This window comes from Dromaius novaehollandiae, chromosome 5 (assembly GCF_036370855.1).
Source record: "Dromaius novaehollandiae isolate bDroNov1 chromosome 5, bDroNov1.hap1, whole genome shotgun sequence".
NCBI lineage: Eukaryota > Metazoa > Chordata > Aves > Casuariiformes > Dromaiidae > Dromaius > Dromaius novaehollandiae.
The window spans coordinates 18,963,211-18,985,855 of record NC_088102.1 but is presented as its reverse complement, the minus strand read 5'-3'; the positions used below and the strand labels follow the sequence as shown (position 1 = coordinate 18,985,855).

General features: G+C 40.0%; 2 protein-coding genes across 7 annotated transcripts in view; both read left to right on the top strand.

Moving 5' to 3' along the window:
* SLC24A4 (solute carrier family 24 member 4) overlaps window positions 1–12,197 on the top strand; it is a 94,786-nt gene extending 82,589 nt beyond the window's left edge. For 4 of the 5 annotated variants that reach the window (XM_064512162.1, XM_026111934.2, XM_064512164.1 and 1 more), the window contains 4 exons: window positions 816–930; window positions 3,082–3,194; window positions 3,817–3,882; window positions 5,656–12,197. In XM_064512162.1, coding sequence (XP_064368232.1) covers window positions 816–930; window positions 3,082–3,194; window positions 3,817–3,882; window positions 5,656–5,808 — 447 coding nt within the window. In that variant the 3' untranslated portion in view covers window positions 5,809–12,197. Of the gene's footprint in view, window positions 1–815; window positions 931–3,081; window positions 3,195–3,816; window positions 3,883–4,464; window positions 4,521–5,655 lie in introns of all 5 variants that reach the window. The other variant, XM_064512163.1, reaches the window with a different exon arrangement.
* A 3,564-nt stretch (window positions 12,198–15,761) lies between these two features.
* RIN3 (Ras and Rab interactor 3) overlaps window positions 15,762–22,645 on the top strand; it is a 73,600-nt gene continuing 66,716 nt past the window's right edge. The window contains exon 1 of one of the 2 annotated variants that reach the window (XM_064512160.1): window positions 15,762–16,324. In XM_064512160.1, coding sequence (XP_064368230.1) covers window positions 16,278–16,324 — 47 coding nt within the window. In that variant the 5' untranslated portion in view covers window positions 15,762–16,277. The remainder of the gene's footprint in view (window positions 16,325–22,645) is intronic. The other variant, XM_064512161.1, reaches the window with a different exon arrangement.

Below are 22,645 nucleotides of genomic sequence, written 5' to 3'. Positions count from 1 at the left end.
AATACCCCATTACCATTTACAGCAGAGGATTCATGCCCACTCTTGTTTCTGAGCCGCAGCTTGCCTTTGAGAGTATGAAGGCTGGTGAGTGGATTCCCTTCACCCTTAGCAGTCTTGACAGGGAAGCAGCTGCCTGTCCCTGCTTCAGTCCTTTCACTCCCACAAGGCTATTTCCTTCGTGTGCTTGGCTACCTGTTCAGCCTTTTTTCTTGAGTCTTTTTCAGCCTGCTTTGGATATTCACCTAAATATAGTATCCTGTTCTTTCAAAAAGTTCTACTGCAAGCTTCAGCCATTCCCTAACCTCTTTTAAAGCTGCATCTGGATCCCCAACGGACAGTATAACAAGACCTGCTCACTTTGGGATTATATCAGGAGTCATGCAAGAAACTGGTTCCTTCTTCATGTATTGGGATAAAATAAGCTCTTTGTATCTCTGCCTCTGTGCCCCAGTATAAATTAGTTCTAGTCCTTCTGTCCTGGGAATTGCACTAGGAAGAATCTTGTCATTCTTGGGAACAAAAAACAACAACAACAAACCCCAACAGATTGGACTGTGCATGTGCTTCTCCTTGAAAGACCAGTATGTCCTGTTAGAACTACAGAAAAGGGAGCTTTTTGTTTGCTCATAGAAGGCTTAGGAATATACCCCAAAGTACTTTTCACTAGGTTGGTTTTAGGCTGGTTATTGCAGAAATGGGTAAGTGTCTGAAGTCAGGGTCCGCACCAAAGGTCAGAGTTAAGAGTGTGCTATAACTGTACTGGAATGGGGATCTTTCCAAATATTACAGGTTAATCTGTTTTCCTTGCTGTTCAGGTGACTGTGATTGGATACACCCTTGGGATACCAGATGTGATCATGGGCATTACTTTCCTAGCTGCAGGAACAAGCGTCCCAGACTGCATGGCCAGCTTAATAGTAGCAAGACAAGGTACTCTGTCTGATGGAGAGTAATTACAATCTTACGTACCTTTTCTGTGATTTGTTTTTTCCATACACGCGAATTCTCCATGCAAATTTATTGTTCGGTTTTTATTTCACTGTATTGTGAACCAAAAGGTGATCCCTGTCCTGTTATCTTTTGCTTTATGGGACTGGGCACAGCCTAGCATTCTATGTCATTCAACACTCAGATATTCCATGCATGGTATGTATCACTCAGGGTAAAAAGATGTAAGTAGTAGGCAAAACTGGAATATCAGCTATTAAAAAAACACGCTGAAGAATATATGCTGATCAGCACATGTCCATGTAAAACTTGTACTGATTTTCAAAAGACCTCTTGAGCCCAGGGAAGTGAAGTGGCTTAAGAGGATCTGGCAGAAGTGAACTTGCTCCAAGCATACTTCTCATCCAAATGCAGACCTCTTTCCCTTTGGCATATATGAATAGAGGTACTGGAAAGAGTTTTAGATAGATGTCTGCAATGTCCTCATCAACTTTCTAACTGAAATTGCCAAATACTTCTTATGTATCTTTAACTTTTGATTAAGTTTTTTTACATTTCCTTTTTTGCTTGAGAAATATCTCTAGCCACATCCTTTCCTGTTGCAGTTGAAAAACATTAAACCTGACAGTGTGCTGTCTTGTACTTCAGTAGAAGAGAACAGGCTCTGATTGTAGTCTTGTCTACTATTCTAATTCCCCTAGACTTTTTTTTCAGATAATGAGCTCTCCATGACACATCAGTGAGCAAACAGCAAGGGTTCCGAAGTCATAAATTAACTACCCGAAAGTGCCATCCTTGCAGTATGAGATAGGAATAACACTATGAAATAATACGTATCATTTCTGAGAGTCACACTTTAGACATAATCTCTTCTTCAGAAGGGGATTGATTGCTTGATTAAAAAGGATTATGTATTTAAAATAATTAATTTTCCAGATTATGTTATTTGTTGTGTGAAGGAAAATCTCACAAAAAGCAGAACAAAAGTATTCAGGATTCTTATGGAACTACCTTCCTACTAAATTAATTTTCCATATGTAGTATTAAAGTGAAAAGATTTTTGGAAGAATAGAAGGAAAACTTGTCACATTTTAAAATGAACAGACTGCTTCTTTAAATTAATTCCTCTTTAGTATTAGGCAAACTACTGTAGGTATTGTTTCTTCCAAAAGTGAAGGCAAGCTTGGCAAAAAGCAGCCCCTATCTCTCAAGGACAGTGCAGGGCTTTTGTAACACTTGGTTACAAGACAGACAATTACAAGACAGATTACAGACAAGTATCTAAAGAGTAGAGAATGATACTGCCATAATATGGATCTGAAGCATAACCTTTCTCTCAGTATCTCCCCCCATGCAGAGACTGTACTTGTGACCAACAGTGTCTGTGTACTCTCAAAAGTATTTGCAGGGCATGTCCCATTTGCATCTGAGCTCCTTTTCCTTCCTAGTAAGTGTTTTGTGGAAGAGATTGATTAGTTAGGCCTGTGCCCAAGGAAAATTAGCAAAGGCAGAGAAGAATTCTTTTGCCTCCCCTACTTCCACTGATGTTAGTGTAGAATGAGAGGCCAGCCAGGGATGAGCATGAGGAACAGACATTCAGTAATGCCTAGTGACTTCAGCACCATTCACTCTTTTTTTTATTTTCTGTAGCACTTTATTGTTCCTAGAATGAATCATTGCTGATTAGGCCCTGACCCCACAGAAGTGCTTAGTATCTTTGACTCCTATCTAGGTTAGTTCTTTTCAGGATCACCTTTTGTCGTTGACGTGAACTAAATGCCAGGTATCCACAGACTAAAACCAACAGACAGTCTCCATGTTCTCTGTGGCTGCAGACTGTCTAGAACAACTGTATCAACTTCTTTTTTGAATCTGAATTGAGCTCAGATGCTGAACGACTACCATTCACCCAGTAAAGGCTATCCAAGCCACAAGGAAGATGTAGCTAGAGGGAGCAAATTTTGCACACTGTTTTCAAAAGTCATGCAAAGATTATGGAAATCATCTCCCTACCTCAGATACCCTGGCCAGTCCAAGAGGGTTTGGGTCAATGCATATCATTCCCCTTTAATTTCCTTTAATACATGGAGTATACATTTGTTTTTAACTGAGAGTTGTTTTTTCTCTCTGCAGGCCTCGGTGACATGGCAGTATCCAACACAATAGGGAGCAACGTCTTTGACATTCTGGTGGGCCTTGGAGTTCCATGGGGTTTGCAGACCATGGTGGTTAATTATGGATCATCTGTATGTATACTGGGCGTATTTTTACTGCACCCCTTTTTTTTGTTTAAAACAACATACCCTAAAAAGAAAGCATGCAAATTAAAAAAATCTCCTGAGCACATTTTGGTTGCTAAATAAGATGTTATTTCTTGGTCAGGGAACCAGGAGTTACAGGAGCAATTTTCCTTCCCCAAGATGCAGTTAATTCCCATTGTCATCAGTTGGAATACATTATGTGGTATAGCAGGAAAATAGGGCCATGGATGTCTGTTTTTGGCTCTGTCATTTCCTCTCTGTACAGCTTCAGGCACATCTGTCTGTCTCCCTGTGCCTTAGTATTTTTGTCTGTAAGATAAGAATATTGTGTATTTCTACTGAGGATCTTTAAACTAAAAATTCACTATGAATGCACATGTTTTTATAGAGGTGGGACAACTTGCACATTTGTTTTGATTCTTTAACCATCCCATTCTCCATTATGATAAATTTGTCATGGATTTGCATAGTTTAAAATGGGCAAGTCAATCACTATTCAAAACAGGATGTAGACTACCATAAATCAATAAATTGGTTTGTGAACTCCAAAGCACAATTATTATATACTGAACATTTTAAAGATCTCTTCTCTATCTAATTCCCACAGGTTAAGATAAACAGTAAAGGATTGGTCTATTCAGTTGCACTTCTGCTAGGATCAGTGGCACTTACAGTAAGTATTTGTGTGCTTCCAGATGTAACTCTTTGGAGTATTCAAAGTATAGAATAATTATTAGCTATTTACTTGGTGTATTATAGAAGGACACATTGGAAGTTCTTATCCCCAAAGCATTGATTCTTAGAAAATACAATCCCTCTAGCAATACCATGAGTAGAAGAGCTGTCATTGTCCTCACTGAGGACTGAAATCTGGCACTTGGTGCAGCAGAGATGTTGGATGCTTATAGCTCCCTTTGATTTCAATGGCAGTGTTGAAATTATGGGATCCACTAGTACTTCTATGCTCCTGTGTCCAGCTGCATCTCCTAGGCCTGTCTCTACTTTATGCTGAGACAACACCCAGGTACACTTCATCCCCCTTAGCTTCTGCATCTGGTTTCCAGGGCCAGCGTGGAATAACAACGTGCTCTAGCCAAACCCCTTAATGAAGACTAGTCTATGAGGACTGTGAACCTCAGCACTTTGAATAAGCATGCTAAGTGTTGCTCAGCGTAAGGCTCTTATCCTTGTAACACATGACTTGTTAAGGTGAAACAATAATTCTGTTTCAAAAGTGAATTTTGCTGGTACTTAGGATCTGATCCTGCTGACTCCCAGGGAACCCACTGTGGGAAGAATCAAATCCCAAAGGTATAAATACCCACTTACACTTGCATCTTTTTGCCAACTGCCTGTGGAGACTCTGTAGAGGAGGTGATCATCACGGGAGATTTCACACTGTTGCATGGCTAGGTCTTACAAAGCTCCACATCACCTCTGCACGATTTTAAGTGGTAGAATGAGCAAGGCTGTTCACTATGCCACTAACTTCTTAATGCATCTAATGTATAAGCTGTGGGAGCCTGTTCCTTTCCTGTCCTATCCCCCATTCTGCTATACTGCACAATGCTTGTGAAACAGCAAAGATACTCTTTGGACATTTGTATCTGATGTCATTGCATGCATATTAGTAACCAGCACTTTGGAAAACATAGGGGGATTATGTAGATAATATTATGCTAGCTGTTCAAGGTTTTCTAAAAAGACCTTTCTCATAGCATAAGCCATATCAGCTGCGTTCAAAGCATCTATTATTCTCTCATTTGTACTGTTGAATGCTCTGCCCTACCCCTCCCCAGCAAACCTCAACAGAGACTTTTGAGCAAGACTGAAATAATAATTCAGTTACTCCACACCACTGGAAATAGGAGCCTTGTGTGAATTTCACTGCTTTGCTACCTATAGTTTGTAACTCCCCTTAGTTCTGCTTTCTTTAATGATTTGCTCAGCTCCAGCTCTTCTGAAGCTGTTGAAAGAATGAACATTAGGTGCTGGTATACTACTGGGTCATAAAAGATCTGAGGGAGCACTGGAGGGAGAGGCCTTCAATGCATTAATTTAGTTAATACTGAAACAATGAACAGATGCTGCTGTGGCCCATGTATTGAAAATGCAGCACATACTGAAACTGAGCACCTAGGAGCCTGTTTCTCAGTTAAACGAAGAACTTGGGAAGGGGCCTTGAAGTGGGTTCATTTAATATTTTGTTAAAGGATCTTAGCACAGCTGAGAGTCAGGCGAATGTTTGAGTTATTGGATGGGCTTTTACATTCCTTTGGTTGATCTGAAAAACATACGCTGCCTTTTCATCTATAAAATTACCAAGAATATATATTTATCTTGGTTAGAGATCTCTAATTCAAAAGACACTATTTTTTAGCTTGTAATGGTGGTTTCCAAAAGTCTCCTTTGGAGCTTAAATAACTAACACTTTGTTTGCTTGCAGGTGATTGGAATCCATGTAAATAAGTGGAAGCTGGACAGGAAATTAGGCATCTACGTATTGTTTCTTTATGCTATTTTCTTGTGTTTCTCTATATTGATAGAGTTTAATGTCTTCACTTTTGTCAACTTTCCAATGTGCCGAGAAGAACTTTAAACCACAGTAAGGAGAGAGACTGAGATTCTTTTGATTACATGTGCTGTAAATGACAGGAGACTTTTGACATTTCTACCGTGTCTCTGTCAATGATTTGAGTGTCATTCCTGCTTCATCAGCTAACAAGCACTTTTACCTGTGTGGAAGGAAAACGTATCTTTCTTTTAACATGCTCACTCGAGGCAACCAAAGCATTTTCCTCCTCTTTGGATATTGCTGCTCAGTCATACAGCTGTGTGGATCTCATGCAGAACTCTCATATGTCCCATTTCTGGGACATACTGTTGTGGTTTTCATTCTCTTGCAGACAATCAAACACCAAGGTTAATAAGAGGACTGGAGAAAAATCTTTATAGTTCTTTTGTTTTTGACAGTTACTGTCCATGGAAGAAAAAGAGGCAAGTTCAGAACTTTTCTTCGCTCGGTCGAAATATCTCAACTACAGGACCAGAAAGTCCAAGGCACATATCATGGCATGCACTGTTGAGGACATCATTTCCCCCTTCAAGTGCTCTGCTTATAGAGGAGCTGCACAGACAGTTTTTGATGGGAATGTTGACTATTTATCACACCGAATTTTCAATGAACATGAAAAACATTGCAGAGAAAGAAGAGGAAATGGTTGATGTTGTATCACTTTTGATGATGCACACTAAAAGTAAGAGTATCTGAATATTGAAGAAGAGAATTTCATGCAGAGATTCATACTTGAAAACTATGTTTTATCATTAACAAGAATGCTGTATACATAAATATAAACTTATATTTGTGGAATATTACACCGTGAGAAGAATTTTGCAATGGCCCTACTAAGTCCACTTTGTAAATTTAGAAGAAACTAATCAAATAAAATCCAGCTGGGTGCTCAGTAACTATCAGTTATTGTTATCATCTGAGAATAGTATCTTAACACTATCCAGGCTTTCTGACAATAATATTCACCCTGGATATGATTTGATTTGATTGTTGGGGGAAAGGAGCTTATTTAATCATTAATGTATTAATCAAGAAACTAGTGTATTCTTTTCCATTTTTCATTTATTCCTGGAAGCTTAATGAAGATGGGTGTCTGACACTAAGCAGAGCAGATAAGAAACAGCTAGGACAAAAGCAAGTCTATCAAGAGAATCTGGTCCTTGATTTGATTGCATGCAAGTTTTAAAGCATGATACGCTTCTTTTTTTAACCCTTAGCAGAGCCAGGTTTTGATATCCTTTCCACCAGCATAAATCTGACAAAAGGAATTACTCTGGATGGACAGCAAGATCTGGCCCAGAGTATTAAGAATAATGGGTAACATTCCATGTTGTAGTAGTCTTATCATTTAGATTCATATGATTGAGAAATCAGCATATTTTCAAACCTCTACTAAACTTTAAAAATATATTAAAGTTGTATATGAATGAAAGCACATAAAGTTTCTAAAGAAGCACAGTTGACTTTATACATAGATTTTTTTTAATTTTTTAATGTTTATAAAGCAAATCTATCAACTGAAAGTTGATGCATTTTTAAATATATTAATATTTTGCACTTTAGTCTATATATATAAAAATTCCCATTATTGCATCAATGAGAATATACTTTAAAACTTCAGTAGACAAGCACTAACTCAGAAAGTTCTTTATTTTGCCATATATGACAAATAATTCCTTTCAACCAGCTCACATGTAGAACAATGTTTACACCAGGCAATGTGTTTACAGTTAAGGCTATTTTAAAAATTATTTTGGTACAAATTAAGGAGTGTATTTTGCTGTTGAATTTTAATAGGCATTGGATTCTTTCAAAATAATCCTAAGGAAAAAAGGGCAACATATGTGATATTTGCTTCACACTTGTTACAGATGTCAGTATTAGTACCCAATTAAAGTTTGGGATTTTCACCTTAATTAGATAGTTAATCGGTCCTAACGATGGCAACAAATCTTTCGCTATTAAAATGCTTTATTGACTAGGCAAACATGACAGTAGATTTATTTGTCCTCAAGTATGCAGATGACCTCTTTCCTGGCATTCAAGACATTTTTGCCACCGTGTAAAGCAGGAGAGGTTGAATTCATATTCATCTTCATGAGTGTTCTGTTGCAGAAGGGCTGCAAAGATGCAGCACACTGCTACACACTGTAGGAGCATTCTTCTCTAGTCTCACTCTCTTCCCTGCTACCTTTTAGGAGGATGGTTTGCTGCTGATACTTTCGTGATGGCTTAGGTATGAAAAGAGTAGAGGTGGAAGTTGAGTTAAATGGATTCTTCCTAGGTTCTGCTTTTCCATGGTCTTGGAGAACTAGCTGCCTCCAAGCAAACATTTCCTCTTCTATGCACAGTACAGGCTGCCTGGATGTCTTTATACTACAAAAGAGTAGTTCCAAAATCTAGTTTTGAATGCCTAGTGATCGGCTGAGTTGACAGTGGTGAGGGCATCAGTTTTTACAGTGCCAGACCCAGCAAATTGTACTGTACCTTCATATTTCTGAGCCAGCCAACTTTAAAAGAGTAGGGGCACCAATTTGTTCCATAGCAGCTGTTCTCTTGCCCAAACATGCATGAAATTGCTTGCTAATGGCATGAATCCTTGAGACATCATTTCAAATTGTTCTGCCTAAATTGATACCATTTTTATGGTTGAAATATCAGCTGCACCAGAAAACCAGTGTGTTCTGTCGTCACCAGAGACAATCCCACAAGATAATACTGACCTTAAATGTCATGACTGGTCCTGTCATCTCTTAGTCCTCACTGAAATGCAGATCCACTTCAGGAAAATTTATATTGAATTCTAATGCTGCGTCTCCTGAGGCAGTGTCACATGCACCTTCTGTTATGATACAGATATCCTGCCATGCTTATCATTATTTATAATGTTAATAGGATTTTCCTCTAACAGCACCATATGACTAGGGATATGTTGTTTGCCAAAGAATTATTGGACACTATATCAGGGCCTTGATGACACAAAATAATATGAAGTAGTTTATGCTGAGGAGTCCCTATATAGACTTTATCCATATGCTAAAATAAATAAAGATGACAGTTATAGACCAAGCCATGCAGAAAAATTGGTGTGGGAAAGATCTGAGTGACAGATTTTTATATGTCAGGTACACCTGCTTCAGAATGTGTCAGTAATTCAGGAAGATATTGCTGAGTAACAGCGGACTAGTGCCTTTCACGTGTGCAAAAAAATTGCTCATATGATCAGGAAACCACCACAAATTTTGCAATTTTCCAAGCAAGAAAAGCAGCGATTTGTGCTTGGCTCCCTGAAATTAGTACAGTTTTATATTTCATCTGTTCAGATTGTGTCTGTAAAATTTTGTAGCCGTTTTGTTCTGCTAACCATTGCAAAAATTAGCTGGCTGAGTTTGGAATATATGTCACAATGTTGTGTAAGTTAATGTTCAGCTCAAGAGTGAAAAGAAAGCTGGTGGATGTGAGAGGGAAAACTGTTACTGTGGTCTGAAAATTGCCAGTATGCTAACACTGAAAAGTAATAAAACTCAGAAAAAGACATCCCATATCCAGCAAAGCTTAACTTTAGTAGGATTCATTGCATGCTTAAAGCTAAGCGTGTATCCAAGTGCCTTGCTGGATTGTGTCTTAAGGTGACAGCTGAGCGTGTTCTCTGGGTCTTGTATCATGTTTGGATTCTTTCGTATATTATTGGTTCTGTAGTCTAAACATTGTATTTCTTCCTCAAACAAAAAGGCTTGGCTAGAGTCTATGGACTTCTGCTCTGCTGTTATCATTTCAGATTTGCAGTGTTGTTAATAACAGGAGAACTGGTTCCTTGTCTCAGAGACAACTTCAAAACTGTGTACCTGCCCAGGCACACAAGCAGGATGAAAACTGAATTACAGCAGGCCAAGAAGAGCTTCGTGAGAGGTCTTTTCTGCTACAATTCCATCAGAGTAATACAGTCCCATGTAGACCTGCCGGATGAAATCCTGTCTGTAGTAATCCAGTGGGAGTTTTTCCATTGAGTTCAGTGGTGTCCAATTCCATTTATAGACCATAACACTTACACTGCATTATAAAGTTGTGTGATAGCAGTCCCACGCCAGGTACTCTGAATCCCACTTGTTCATGGAGAGTATTGCCTGAGTAAGCATTCCAGGCTGAGTATCTACATGTCTAAACCTAAATCTGGAAAGCTAGAGTTGTGCTTATCTTCATGACCATTTGATGATCTAAGGGCTGCTCTCTAGGTTGCGGTCCAGCCTAGAAGAACAGCTGAAGTCTTCCCTACAGATGCAGCAGAGTCAACCATCTTTCTCCTGGCTCAGTCATTGGTGTGCCAATTTTATTTTGTTTTTATATGCTTCCTGCAGTTGCGACAAACACGTAATTAGTTCCTGATTTTAGATTATGTTTGTAAACATTCTGTCAACATGTAAAGAACATGGAAAAGATTATTCCTAGTCTAATTCTGATATAGCAATTATAGAGAAGATTTTATTCTGTCTTTGAATCCCTTTGTGACTGTGCGTTAATTACACACACTTGTTTCTATTATGTTTTTGCTCTAGTTGCAGAATTCTCTCATGAGTTTTGCTGTCTTCCATTCTTGGTTTTCTTGCAATTGTAATGCCATTTATTTGTCTACTACAGTTAGATGTTTTTGATAGAGTGATTTTGGTCATGTGAATACTGCCTGATTATTCATGCCAAGGAAAGATCAGACTTTCTAATATAACATGAAACAGACACTAAATAACATTGATAGCCAGGTGAAACCAAAGATTCTTGCTAATTAAAATGCAGCACTTTGGGGCATAATGTTCTATTGTTACAAGCTTCAGATCCTTCAGTTATTTGTGTTTAAGCATTCAAAAGAAAATCTCTGCACTCTTGCACTTACTACACATTTTCCTTTTTATTTTTGGGGGTCTGAACTCTAGATTTTTCAAGTTTTTTTGGATGCTGAGATGTATATGGTGGTTACAGGTTAATGACAGCATTTAGTCCCAGCAATTCTGTACTAATCCCACTTGCAGCTTTATTATTCATATGAATTATTTTGAAAACTGTATGCACGTGATCAACGTTTTGCTGAAGAGAAGAATGTTGTCATTCAAATGACAGGTGCATTCCAGTTTCTTTCCTAGCATGCACATGTTTAAAAATCTCCTTGTGAATAACTTGAGTGTACATTTTCGTACTTCCACACAGTAGCAGAACACAGAGCACCTCTGTGTGGGGTTCTGATATTTTTTCCCCAGAGAAAGTTGTGAGATCCTACTCATCTGTGTTCTGACATCTGAGATACACGTAGCTCCTTCTCCACAGACTGAGATGTGTAATGGTTGTGGCAATTTGTGTATCACATGCTCTGCTTGCTACCGTACTTCTGATATACAATGCACTGTCTGGAAGAAACGAATGACTATAGGAAATTAATGTCATTTTAGTATTTCCTTAAAGGCAATTACCAGTATGATATTAATCCCATTTTTTTCCTATTTTTCTTGCCCCCAGAATGTATGTAATCGTCGCTCTCTTATCTTTGAGGTGATCTTGATAAGCTTGAAAGGCAAGTGGGAAGGTTAATGTATAGCAATAGGGAATTGTGACAAAATCTGAAGGTGTCAGAATACATCAAAACTGGACAGGCAAAGTCTCTGGAAAGACTAATACCCACTGAGATACATCTTTTCAGAGGGTTTTTGCAGCAAGATTATGGCCTTTATTCAAATACTAGTTGCATATGCACAGAACACTTGTAAATCTGCTAGCCCAATAGTGTCTATGTTCCAGATGGCTGAATCTCTGCAGCAAAGTTGTGACCAAATTCTTGCCTTCATGTTCTTGGGAGTGGTGCCAGTGCTCATCAATGTCCTGGTCACTGGCACAAATTTACATCAATGGAACCGAGAGTAGAATTTGGCTCCCACTGTCTCTTCTGTTGCAAGCAAGTATTTGAAATCATTTACGATCACTGAAATAACTTCAGAACCTTTTAAAGTTTCCTTTGTTTCATACTTGCAGGCGTTTGCAATGCACCCTTGAGAAGTGCAGTACCTCTTTAAATATTATTAAAACTTTCTAGAACTGCTTACTTTGAAAACAGAAAGGGATGAGTTTGTAAACTGTAAATAACACAAATCTATTTATCATGTTATTTATTTTTTCAATGACTGTGACCTTATGCACTGTGAATGCTCTGTGATATGGGGTCCTTTGAACAGATACATATGTCATGAAATCCAAATGGATTTAACGTGATAATTTGTTAAAAACTGTTGGCATGTTATTTGATTATTTTTATTGTGAAAATTTTAAAAAATAGCTAAAATGAACTAAACATTTATAAAAAATTATAGCAGTCAGTATTGTAATGCACTAGATATCAACATATGTACACTGTCAATAAAACATATAAGAAAAACTACAGTGTTTGCTGTATTTTTCTCTGATGATGAGAGCGTGTGAAGTATTCTCATATGTGTTGTTGAAAATCTAAAATTTCAGGACCCTACTAGGATATGTGCCTGCACTTTCTTGGTGGAATCGGGACGCTGCTGAACTAAATGACAAAAAGCCCACATTTTCATCTTTTCAAGAAGATACCAGCTGGATCAAGTCGGTATTTGGGGTGAGTAACTGTGTCAGAGTGATTCACAGCAATTCTGTAATCCTGATTTGCTCTTTTGGGGCTAGAAATGTTTGGTTTCCTGAAAGCACGGTCTGTTGTGCCACTCTGCACCAGTTCAGAACACCTGGTCACAGTTTTGGTCACAGGTGGCTGCTTTGTTCCATGGTATAGTGACATCCAGCAGGTTCACACTGAGTACTGCATGCTGATTAAAGGGAATGGAAGCAAGGTCTAAGTAGCCATCTGCATGGCTACTTTCCTTTCCCAGTTGCCTAGGCTCCAGTTGCCTGGAGATACTGTGAAGAGAAAGAACATCCTCTCTCCATGCTGGAGCGCCCATTCTCAACATCCCTCTAATCCATCTCAGGGCCTAAGATGACTTCTTGTATAGGTACATAGCCCCTGGTGCAGTCTGTTCTAGGTTGAAGAAAAGCTTATAAATGCAATTCTTTGAATCAGAGGAACTAAGAATTTGCTTAGTCTCATGTGCTGGTTTATTCACAAGTTCATTAGTCTTCTCCCCATTAATACTCCTAGTCTGCAAAGAGATAGTAGTTAAAACTAAGCTTGACCTTATTTTTCTTAACCTTGTGAAGCGAACAGAAAGAATATACTGCATTCTTTGGCTTTTGTGGAGGGGTTCAGTCTTTTTGGCACATGCTAGACTAACTTTTTGAAGCTTGGGAAAGAAAAGAATTCTTTTGTACACACAGAATTAATTTTAAAAAATAATCTGAATGTAGAAAGCAACCATTCTTTTAATACCCCATAGGTTTGGCATGATGAGCCATCAGGATCTGTTATGTAATAGGCTCTGTAAAGGCCCATAATCCATGGATTAGTGACACAATAGGCATGACAATTCCTGCAGGCTTTTATCTTATACCATATTACAGATGCTGTTGCTTCCTACTATATGAAAGGCAGAACTGTTGTATAATCTGCATATGTTGAAAGCACCTTATTATAGACAAAGTGCTTGTTGTACTTAAGGGTTTCCCCATAAGCCATTTTTAAACCTTTCCAACTCAGCTGCATAAAAAAATACAAAAAAGGGCTGCAAAATGCTGTGGTTTAAGCTGAAAAGGGTGAATCAGTCCTAGGAAAGACAAGAATTCTCTCTATCCCCATACATACACATTTGCACATGTGCGCGCGCACACACACACACACACACACACACACACACACACAGAGGAATTGAAGCAATTTTTAGGCTAGAAATGAGCTTGTAAAATATACCACATCTGAATAGCCCCAAATTGTTGGAAAATTCAGTTCATTCTCTAAAACCTGTTCAGCTTGGATATGTCACAGAGAACCAGCACTTTGCAGTGTCTGGATATTACTTTGTCATTTAACTTTTGTAAAATCTGTTTACTTCTACAGCCTGATACTAGAACACAGTGTCACATTCCAATCCTGTCAGATCTCTGGCTTAAAAAAAAAATCCAACAAAGCTCTGACAAAATATCATTTGTTAAAATTTGTCTTTATTTTCACATTTTAAATATTTTACAGAAACATTTAACCATTTTGCAGAAATACTAAATATTTTTCAGAAAAAAATTAGACTTTTTCATGAAATTTTAGTCAATATCTTTAACAAAACTGATTTCAAAGCTTTGCATTTTTGAAACAATGTACATTCTTTAAATTGCAAATAGAGTGAAAGATTTCATGAGAAACAACAAAAAAAGGGTTTCTCTCAAATCACATGAAAGTGACCACCACAATATTGGATGTTTGTATTTTATTCTGTATTTTTGCTGTTTTTTCCTGTATGTTTTTAACAGTTCTAGTCCTTATGTTTCTTCTTCTCTAACAACTTTTTTTGGAAATGCCTAACACTTGGTGAAAAATCAATATTCTGTATGCCCAAAATCTTAGCTCTTTGTAAGTCTGTTTAGGATCACTGCATATCTATGTGAACACAGATCCCTCCCATGTGGGCAGGGCAGTACAGCACATATTTACGGTTTTCTGTCTCTCAGCAAACTTGCTTCCTGGCAAAGCAAGGGTAAACCTGAGTGGGGCTGGCTCCCGTTAGATTGCAGTGGAAAACCTGGGGTACAGTTGAATTTGTGTGATACATTCAGGAGTCTGTTGTTATTCCAGCATGCAATGTACATTTCAAATGCGCCGAGCTGGTGAACAGAGCACATATTTCCTTGGACCTCTGTGCACAGAACCAGCTCTACTCCAGAGTCAACAGAAGAATTCAGAGCTGAGATCTGACAAGCCTGCAGTGAGACATGAGTGAATCTCAGCCGGCTAGTTTGTCCAAGAGGGCTGGAGTGACTTCACCATTTTCTGAAAGTGCCTACATGAGTTGGAGTAAAGAGCTTCCTAATTTAGTAGAAAAGAGCATAATGAGATCCAGTAGATGAAAACTTAAACTACACAAGTCAAGGCAAAAAAATCAGGTGTGAATTTTAATAATATTGATAATTAAGCCTACCTAGAGAAATGATGAATTTTCCATCATGCAGCCTTTGAGTCAGAATTTCTTGAATTTCTAAAATAAATCCTTCTAAAGGCTTTTTAAGAGAAATTTTCTAATGCCAACAGAAGTTATGGGCTTGGTGAAAAAGCCCTTAGGAACAGCTTGTCCTGTGTTACACAGGTGTGATTTGATGATCATAAAGGTCCCTTTGACTCTCCCTAGCTCAGACAAAGCCCGAGGTCCTCAGTCAGTGCCAGCAGAATTGGCTCTGTGTTCTACACTGAGATCTAATTTCCCCACATGCCAGTACACAGGCTTTTCCGTTTCCACTGTGGGCTTTATGGCACCGTCTACTTTCTGGCCAATATCCTGGAAAGCTAGTAAATTCCTTCCAAAGATAAAGGGGGCAAAAGGTTACCTTCATCTCCCTTTCTGTTCCATGCAACTGCTTTTCTCAGCCTCTTCTCCATATTTCCGCCTTCTTTTTTCCATCACGTATTCTCCCAACATCAAATATTTCCTGAATAATAGGGCTGCCAACTAGGAGTGCCACCAGCTCTGTCTAACAGCACATCTGTCAGTCCCCAGCATCCACAGCTGGTCTATATTCAGTCGGATTCCAGTAGAGCAAACACTGCTCAACTACTTATGTAACTCCATGTCAAATATGCTCTGAGAGTGAAACTTTATGGCATGGATAGCTGCTCTTTTACTAGCAGTCCTATAATCTTGTCATTAGCTTTTGCACTAACTGGGAACTTTTTTGCAAAGCTGTGCTCTGCCAGTGTTAGACATTTCCTTTTCTCAGGTCCTGTGTAAATACAAAGGTTTCCAAGCTCCATCTGGTTCCAGTTACTCAAGCAATAGAAATACACATGCTTCAGGAATTTGCAGACGGAGACTTACTGCCTTGCTGCCTTATAAAATCCATTACAAAGTTCACCATCCTCTGTTGCCTCCTGATATACCTGTAGCCTGCAAAACAATTTCCCCCCAAACTTGCTTAAGTTAGAGAAACAAACTAGAAGCTGACAGTCTCAGGCCCTTCTTTCTAATAACGTTAACCTGCCTTCACTACTAAATATGGCTTTATTATACACATACACACACCCTTGACCACCAAAGACTGCCTCTTCCTGAAATCCCTCGTTCATATAAATACAGGAAGTAGAAATAAGAGAGGCTAAAATCAGACCTTCTTGGTAGTTTGCTTTCATTTCAGTGCTTGTTTAGTCCGCTGCCCTCCGATACTACGGAGCCCGAAGCTGGTTTTAAACATCCTCCCCCTGCTGCCCCTTAAAATATCATCTTCTTCAGTGCAAAACCTAAGGATGCGTAATTTCTACTCAGCGATGGAACGGAATTGCTTTCTTCAGCAAGGAACTCTAAAGCCACTGTGAAACAGAAAGTGCCTTAAAGTTTGCTGTAATGATGAAAACATCAGCAGGAGACAAGGGAGCCAGGGATGACTCAGGGTAAGTCCTGAAATTTTAGTGAATGCTCATTTTTAATAACAATGTCACGTCCCTTTTTCTACTTAACAAAGAGCTCTCAGCTGTATTTGCAAGCTGGCTGGGGAGTTATCAGCTACATAATCACAATGTAGCAGCACAGTTGTCTTGTAATGTACAGTATTTCCTTTAGCTAACACATTCCAGCTGAAAACAAACTGCGCTACCTTTATTTAGCTTGAATCTCAGCTATTTAGGGAAGAAGAAGGATGAACTGCAAGCTGCAGTTTAAGCCGAACGACAGAATAAGGGAATTATGTGCTTTTGGAAACATGACAAGTATTTTCTGGGAGGCTTGCTTTGTTTCCACTGAAATGCTGAGAAGTGGATAAGGGGTTGATCCTGTGAGGTGATGGTCACTCCAGCTCCAGCTAGCCAAGGAACGCACACACCCTGTCCGTAGACTCCCAGGAGACTTGAGGTGCGCTTTCAGTTATGAAAAGGCTCTAGGCTTTTCTGGCTCCTGGCCAACAGACACTGCACCTTACAGGATCAAGTCCCAAAAAAAGGTAGCGGGAGAGAAAATGGGTTTTTGATTTGGAGGACAGCCAGCTGCTGGGACTCTGGGGTCAGGCTGGAATCCACCCAAGGCTCAGCTATATCGTAAAGCCCATGCTGAAGCTGAGCATTTCTTTTTCCTGTTGAAAACAATCAGGGGAAAATGACATAACTGCTGAAACCTTTGGTCACCCCCCCCCCCTTGGAAAAACATATAATACTAGGTATTGTGAGTGCTTCTTATCTATCTAACACATGTAGACAGCCTGTTTCCCATGAGTAGAAGCTCTTAGATGTGTCTGTGATGGGTGTGGTAGAAGAAGCTGTATAGATGGATAGACATTGGATATTTGCATTTCTAGTCTGGTCCTCCTTGACTTCCAGCACACTCGGTCAAGAAGAGGGTAAAATTGCTGCTGACAGGCACACTAGCTATGCTTTCACCCTGGCACTGTTCCCAAATGCACACATGGGATGCGGGGAACAGGGAGACCCCTACATTGTAGCTGTCATTGCTTTTGCCTTCCTCAGGTGTTTACTCAGTAGCGAGGAACAATGTCATCTCTGTTCCAAGATACAATTACTCAGTTCAACTTAAGGTTAAGCGCTAAAGGACAAAGACTGCACACCCATAAGAGACAAATGAAAGAATCCAATTCTTACAGACTGGCTGGAGGAACTTAGGGTATGGTAATTGCGCTTTGTAGATATTCCTTGCATTTGTGATAGTGAAGATACGAAGTACTGAGAAACTGAAAGATTTATACTGTTTATCTCTTTCTCAGCCTGGCTGAGAGAAGCCACATGCTTGCAAAGATTTGCTTTCGGTTTAGAGTTGCAGGAGAGAGTAAAGAAGCCATAGACCCTAGATTTGGGCTGTAAAACAAGTGGTTTCAGAAATATTGAAGCATGAGTGTCCATGATGCATGTGTTGTTCGTAAATCTATGAGCATCTGAACAATGTAAGAGAACAGATTGGATCTGACTTTTATTTCATTAACTGCTTGTCTATATTTTCAATCTATCTCCCACTCATAAATAAGAACTTATGAATTTAAAAAATCTGTTTTAACGTCTCTGTTTACATGCCTCAGTATTGCTGAAGATCCTCAAAATGATGCTTCAGGATCCATACCTTGTGGCGTCCAACACACTACAGAATTAGAAACATGGCTAAATGATGCTTAGCTTATTTCCTGTTATGGTCACATTGAATTAGGCACCAATTTCTCTAAAATATTTCTAGATAAAATTGCTAGCTTTCAAAAGCAAAAGAAGGTAACAGGGAGCAAGCTGCTGGTGGAGGATTTGGACCTGATTTTAAAATTGTGTGCACAAAAATTGCACGAGCAATTGCCCAGATTGTACCTTCATCCACCTGAGTCTTCAGGTTGTTAGTTAAATGTATAAAGGGTTACTCACACGCACAGGGACTGTGACAGTGCAGATGATCGTAGAAGTACCCTAGCAACTTGAAAAGTATCCATCCCTAGTAGTGACTGCAGGGTCTAATGTGCATGTAGCAAACCAATAAGAAGGGTATGCTGACTTAGGCTTCTGAAATGGCATAAAGACACTGGAGAGAAATCTGCATCAGAAACTAATAGCTCCTCAGCAAGAAATGTGGGGAGAAGGGTAACTAGGAGCTGGATGGAAATCAGTCTAATCAAATTCTCCCAAAATGGGCTGGGGAGCCACAAAGAAATTATAACCAGTAAGTCTAACCTAGAGTCAGGCTAACTCCTAGGAACGTTAATAAGTGATGAGATCACAAAACATCTGGAGAAATGTGAGCTGATTGAGCCTGATCACCACGGTTTCATGAAAAGGTATATGCCTTCGTTCCAACATCTGGCGAATGTATGGAGGAGATAATGAGGAGAGCAGACAGAGCTGAGACGAAGACCTAATCTGCAATACGCAAATATTAAGTAGTCATTTGGGATAATGGCTGGTTCAGACAGTTGAGATGTGTTACAGTGGTTCTCACTTTGGGGCACCAGGCTGCTTTAATGAAGCGATGATTTTAATGAATTTTTTTAGTAACAAGTCTTTTTGGTACAAAAAACACCCTCACAATTGACACTGGTTTCCTGCCATGATTGTAAAAGTCTAAGAGGCCAGGAACTGGACGGGTCTGGAAATGGAACAACTTTTACAGATTCACAGATTTTAGCTTCAGAGGGGGCTGTTTTGACTGTCTAATCTCATCTCCTGTGTAGAGCAAGAACCACTCTGGTAAGTGCCCTAACAAACCTATCATTTCTGCTGGAATGGGAGTTTTAGAATTTGTTGCCTGCAAATTTTTGTTATCAATTGAGTCTTGTGCCCTGGTTACACATCTGTCTCTGCAGTGGTGTAAATAAATCTAATACCAGCATTTACGAGTTTGAACTGAGAAAACAATTAGACATTCCCAACTCTCCTCAGGAGTCCTCCTTTGAAAATAACTTAATCTAAACTTATTGGAATTAGTGGAATGAGTCCCACTGGCCTCAGCAGGTCTTGGACCTGATGCAAAGAGCTGCTCAAAGAAAATTTCCATCCAGAACATGTGAGGTGCAGGGGTAAAGTGGGGAAGGAACTGTGTAGGCAGCTGGAGACAAATCAATGTCATCAAATGTGCTGTCTGTCATGCCCTGCTGTCAAGCGGTAAACCTTCCCGGCCCAGGGTTTGGCATTTCTCGGGAGTGAAATACCTGTGCCAAAGATGCATTACACCAGGATCAGAATATTACTATAAAAAGACAAAGAAGGAGGTGCTGTCCGAGGAGACCTGTGGTTGGTGTATCCAGAGACTGGACATGAAATATCTCCTGAAATTCATTTTACAGAAAAGCATGTTTGAAATGACGGTGACTCATCTTGTGATCTTGGCAGTGCTCGCAGGTAAGTTAGGAGTCACTGACCTCAGCCTGTGCTTTGAATACACTGTGCAGTGGTGATGGCTGGTGGTAGCAGAGCAGGCAACTGTCCTGTTGATTGCTCGGGGGCAGAGCACGTGGGAAATACTGCCCTTGAGTGGGGAACTCTTCATCATTGCAGACAGCCCTGTTCCCATGTTCATAGGAATGGGGGCACAAACATAAGCACATCCTCATCAGATTAGCAGTATTCTGCTTATGTCCTCTCCACTACAGTTTCATCTAAACGTAGCTTTTCACTTCCTGTCCTGAACTGCTATGTGCTGTTTTATGTTGTTGACTTTCCAACCTAGACACAGCAGTGGCTGAAAAACATACACGTGTGTGTGCATGCATGTGTCTCAGTCTGTGAGTAGAGGTATACACATAGAACTGTGTGTGGCTATGAAGCTTGTCTGGCATATTTTTGGGCTGGCTCCATTGCTTGTAAGTGTACATCCTTTACCACACCATTGTGTAAACAGTCTGCGTATCCCAGAGAAGATCTATTTTATAGCATTTTTCCAAATGATAGCAGGACTATATATGTACTCATCCATCAGCAAATATAAATGGCTCTCTGAGATCAGCAATATAAGCTTGTGAGACCCAGGAGGATCTCTAAAATAACTTGAAATACAGGCATTAAAACACAATACCTAAAAGCCACCCATTGGAGACTGCAGCAAATTTCACTTCACAGAGTTATAAATGCTTGCCTGCTTAGATTGCTAAAGAGTGCAGAGACATGTGTTAGTAAAACTAGGACAAAATATTGTTCATTGCAGACCTTAGCCATTATAATTTTGGAAGGGAGGAGGCCTTTTGCATTTGGGAATAGAAAAAAATAGTTCTTTGGAAGGGTAATTAGAAATAAAAAAGGCAGCTGTTTGGAATGACTGATCAAATCCTGGTGCAGATGGATTTGTGAGCAGAGGGTATGTATGGTCATCAAAAGCCATATGATGTCCCTGAAGATTATCACACTTTCCCAGCTGTATTACAGAGGGACCCACTCTGTGTAGGGAAGGGAGTGTGCGTGTGTGTGTGTGTGCGCGCGCGCTTGTGTTTGTGTTTGTTTAGGTTGTCCTTTGTGAGGCCTTACACATGAATGACAATGAATGTAGACTTTTAAGAAGAGATTTAGAGTTAGCGAAAAGCAGGGGAAAACACGTTTAGCACATGTTCCCTAAAAGACCGTGAAGGGGTCTCACCATATCATCATCATTGTAGAGCAGTGCTACAGTCAAAGAGGATGAGATGTGCTGCGATGGCCAAGCTTTGTACTGAGAGCAGCAACTAGATCATAATCCATTGTGCAGGATCTAGACTAAATCACTTGGTTTTCTTTAATTCAGCTTTTGTCCCATCCCATCCCATCCCTTCCCTTCCCCCCAGAAGAGTTCCTGTAACTTCTCACAGCTGGCTTGAGTCCCTACAGGGTCACTTTTCTGGTGACCAAGGACAAAATCCACCTGTCTCCTTCTCCAACCACTTCACACATCCATGGGAGCTTGACTGGCTGGCAGTTCACACCAGAGCTGACCCCAAAGGCAGCAAAGGTATTTTGCCTCAAGAGCACTGAAGCCACATTCATTTGCCACACTTGTGCTTTGGACTACTGATCCGTTTGAGGTAAAAGCCCTATCCAGCAATGAACAGGCTGAGCCTTTATCCCCCTTAGCCCTTATGGAGGAGTGGGGGTGCTGTTGCTGTAGAGATAAGCAAATAAGTAGACCCCCAAGTAAACAATGCTTATTTTCAGGAATGGTCTAAAATGTCAAGGCCTTGTGCTTTTTGATTCCTGAGCACAGTTGTCCCAGATACAAATAATAACTGAGTAGCAGCACTACATCACCTCAGCAACATGAGAATTGGTTAACTGAAGTTTGTTAAGAGTTTTTAAGGTGTCAGAGGCAAGATAATACTAATGTTTAGAAGGAGAAGGTCTTGAAAACCACTGTTCTATTCAGAGCAGTTCCTTCCATCAGTTTCTCAGGGCTGCAAACCATATAGCAGAAATTCTGCTGGCCAGTTAATTCTGTCTCTATATAAGTAGAATAAGTAATTTGCTCCAATGGCAGGTTTAATTTGAGGATAGAGGGGTCAAAATTCTGCCATTCTTTTTTTTTCCCCCCAGCTATATTTCTGCAAACTTCAGGGGGGTTGTGTGTGGAGAAGTAAGTGATTTTTTTGCTATGATGAATATTTATTGGTCATTATATCTGAGCTGGAGGGGGCTGGAGTGCTTGTTACGTATTTTATGATGCTAAAAACCTTCAAACGTTAATGTCATATCTCATTCCAGCCTATCCAGTTTCATGAGAAAAATTATTTCTGAAGTCTGAGGTGCAGATGGCAAATAAGTGATTTAATAAAGCTGCTTTCTTCTCTGAAATTTGCTGAATGAGAAGATGCAACGCCATTACAGCCCTGATGGAGAAGGCCTGGGTTAGTGATTGTGTTATCAGAGCTGTAGGGCTTGTTCGAAAGCTTGGTGAAATTACTAGAATTGCCAGCCGTGGGCTGCGGGGGACATAGCGCAGCACTCACAAAGGTGAAATCAATAGGAGCTGCCCGCAAATTTAGAAGAGCAAAGGGAAGGGATGGAGCTGTAGTACCTGAGGAGTCATATATTACTGTGAGTCCTGTACTGGCCACACACACATGAAGGCAGGCAGCTCTTCCCGGAGAGCCAGCCAGCAGCAGAGCACTCTGCAACGCGTGGTGACTGGGACAAGGCACATCTATACTGGAAACTGGGAGGCGCAGGGCTGCCACAGCTGGACATAGGCGTGCTGGCTCTGAGCTGGTACAAGGAGCAGCAGCAGTGAGAGCACAGCTGGACAGGCATCCAGAAGGGCTGGCCACCAGAAAGGGGCAC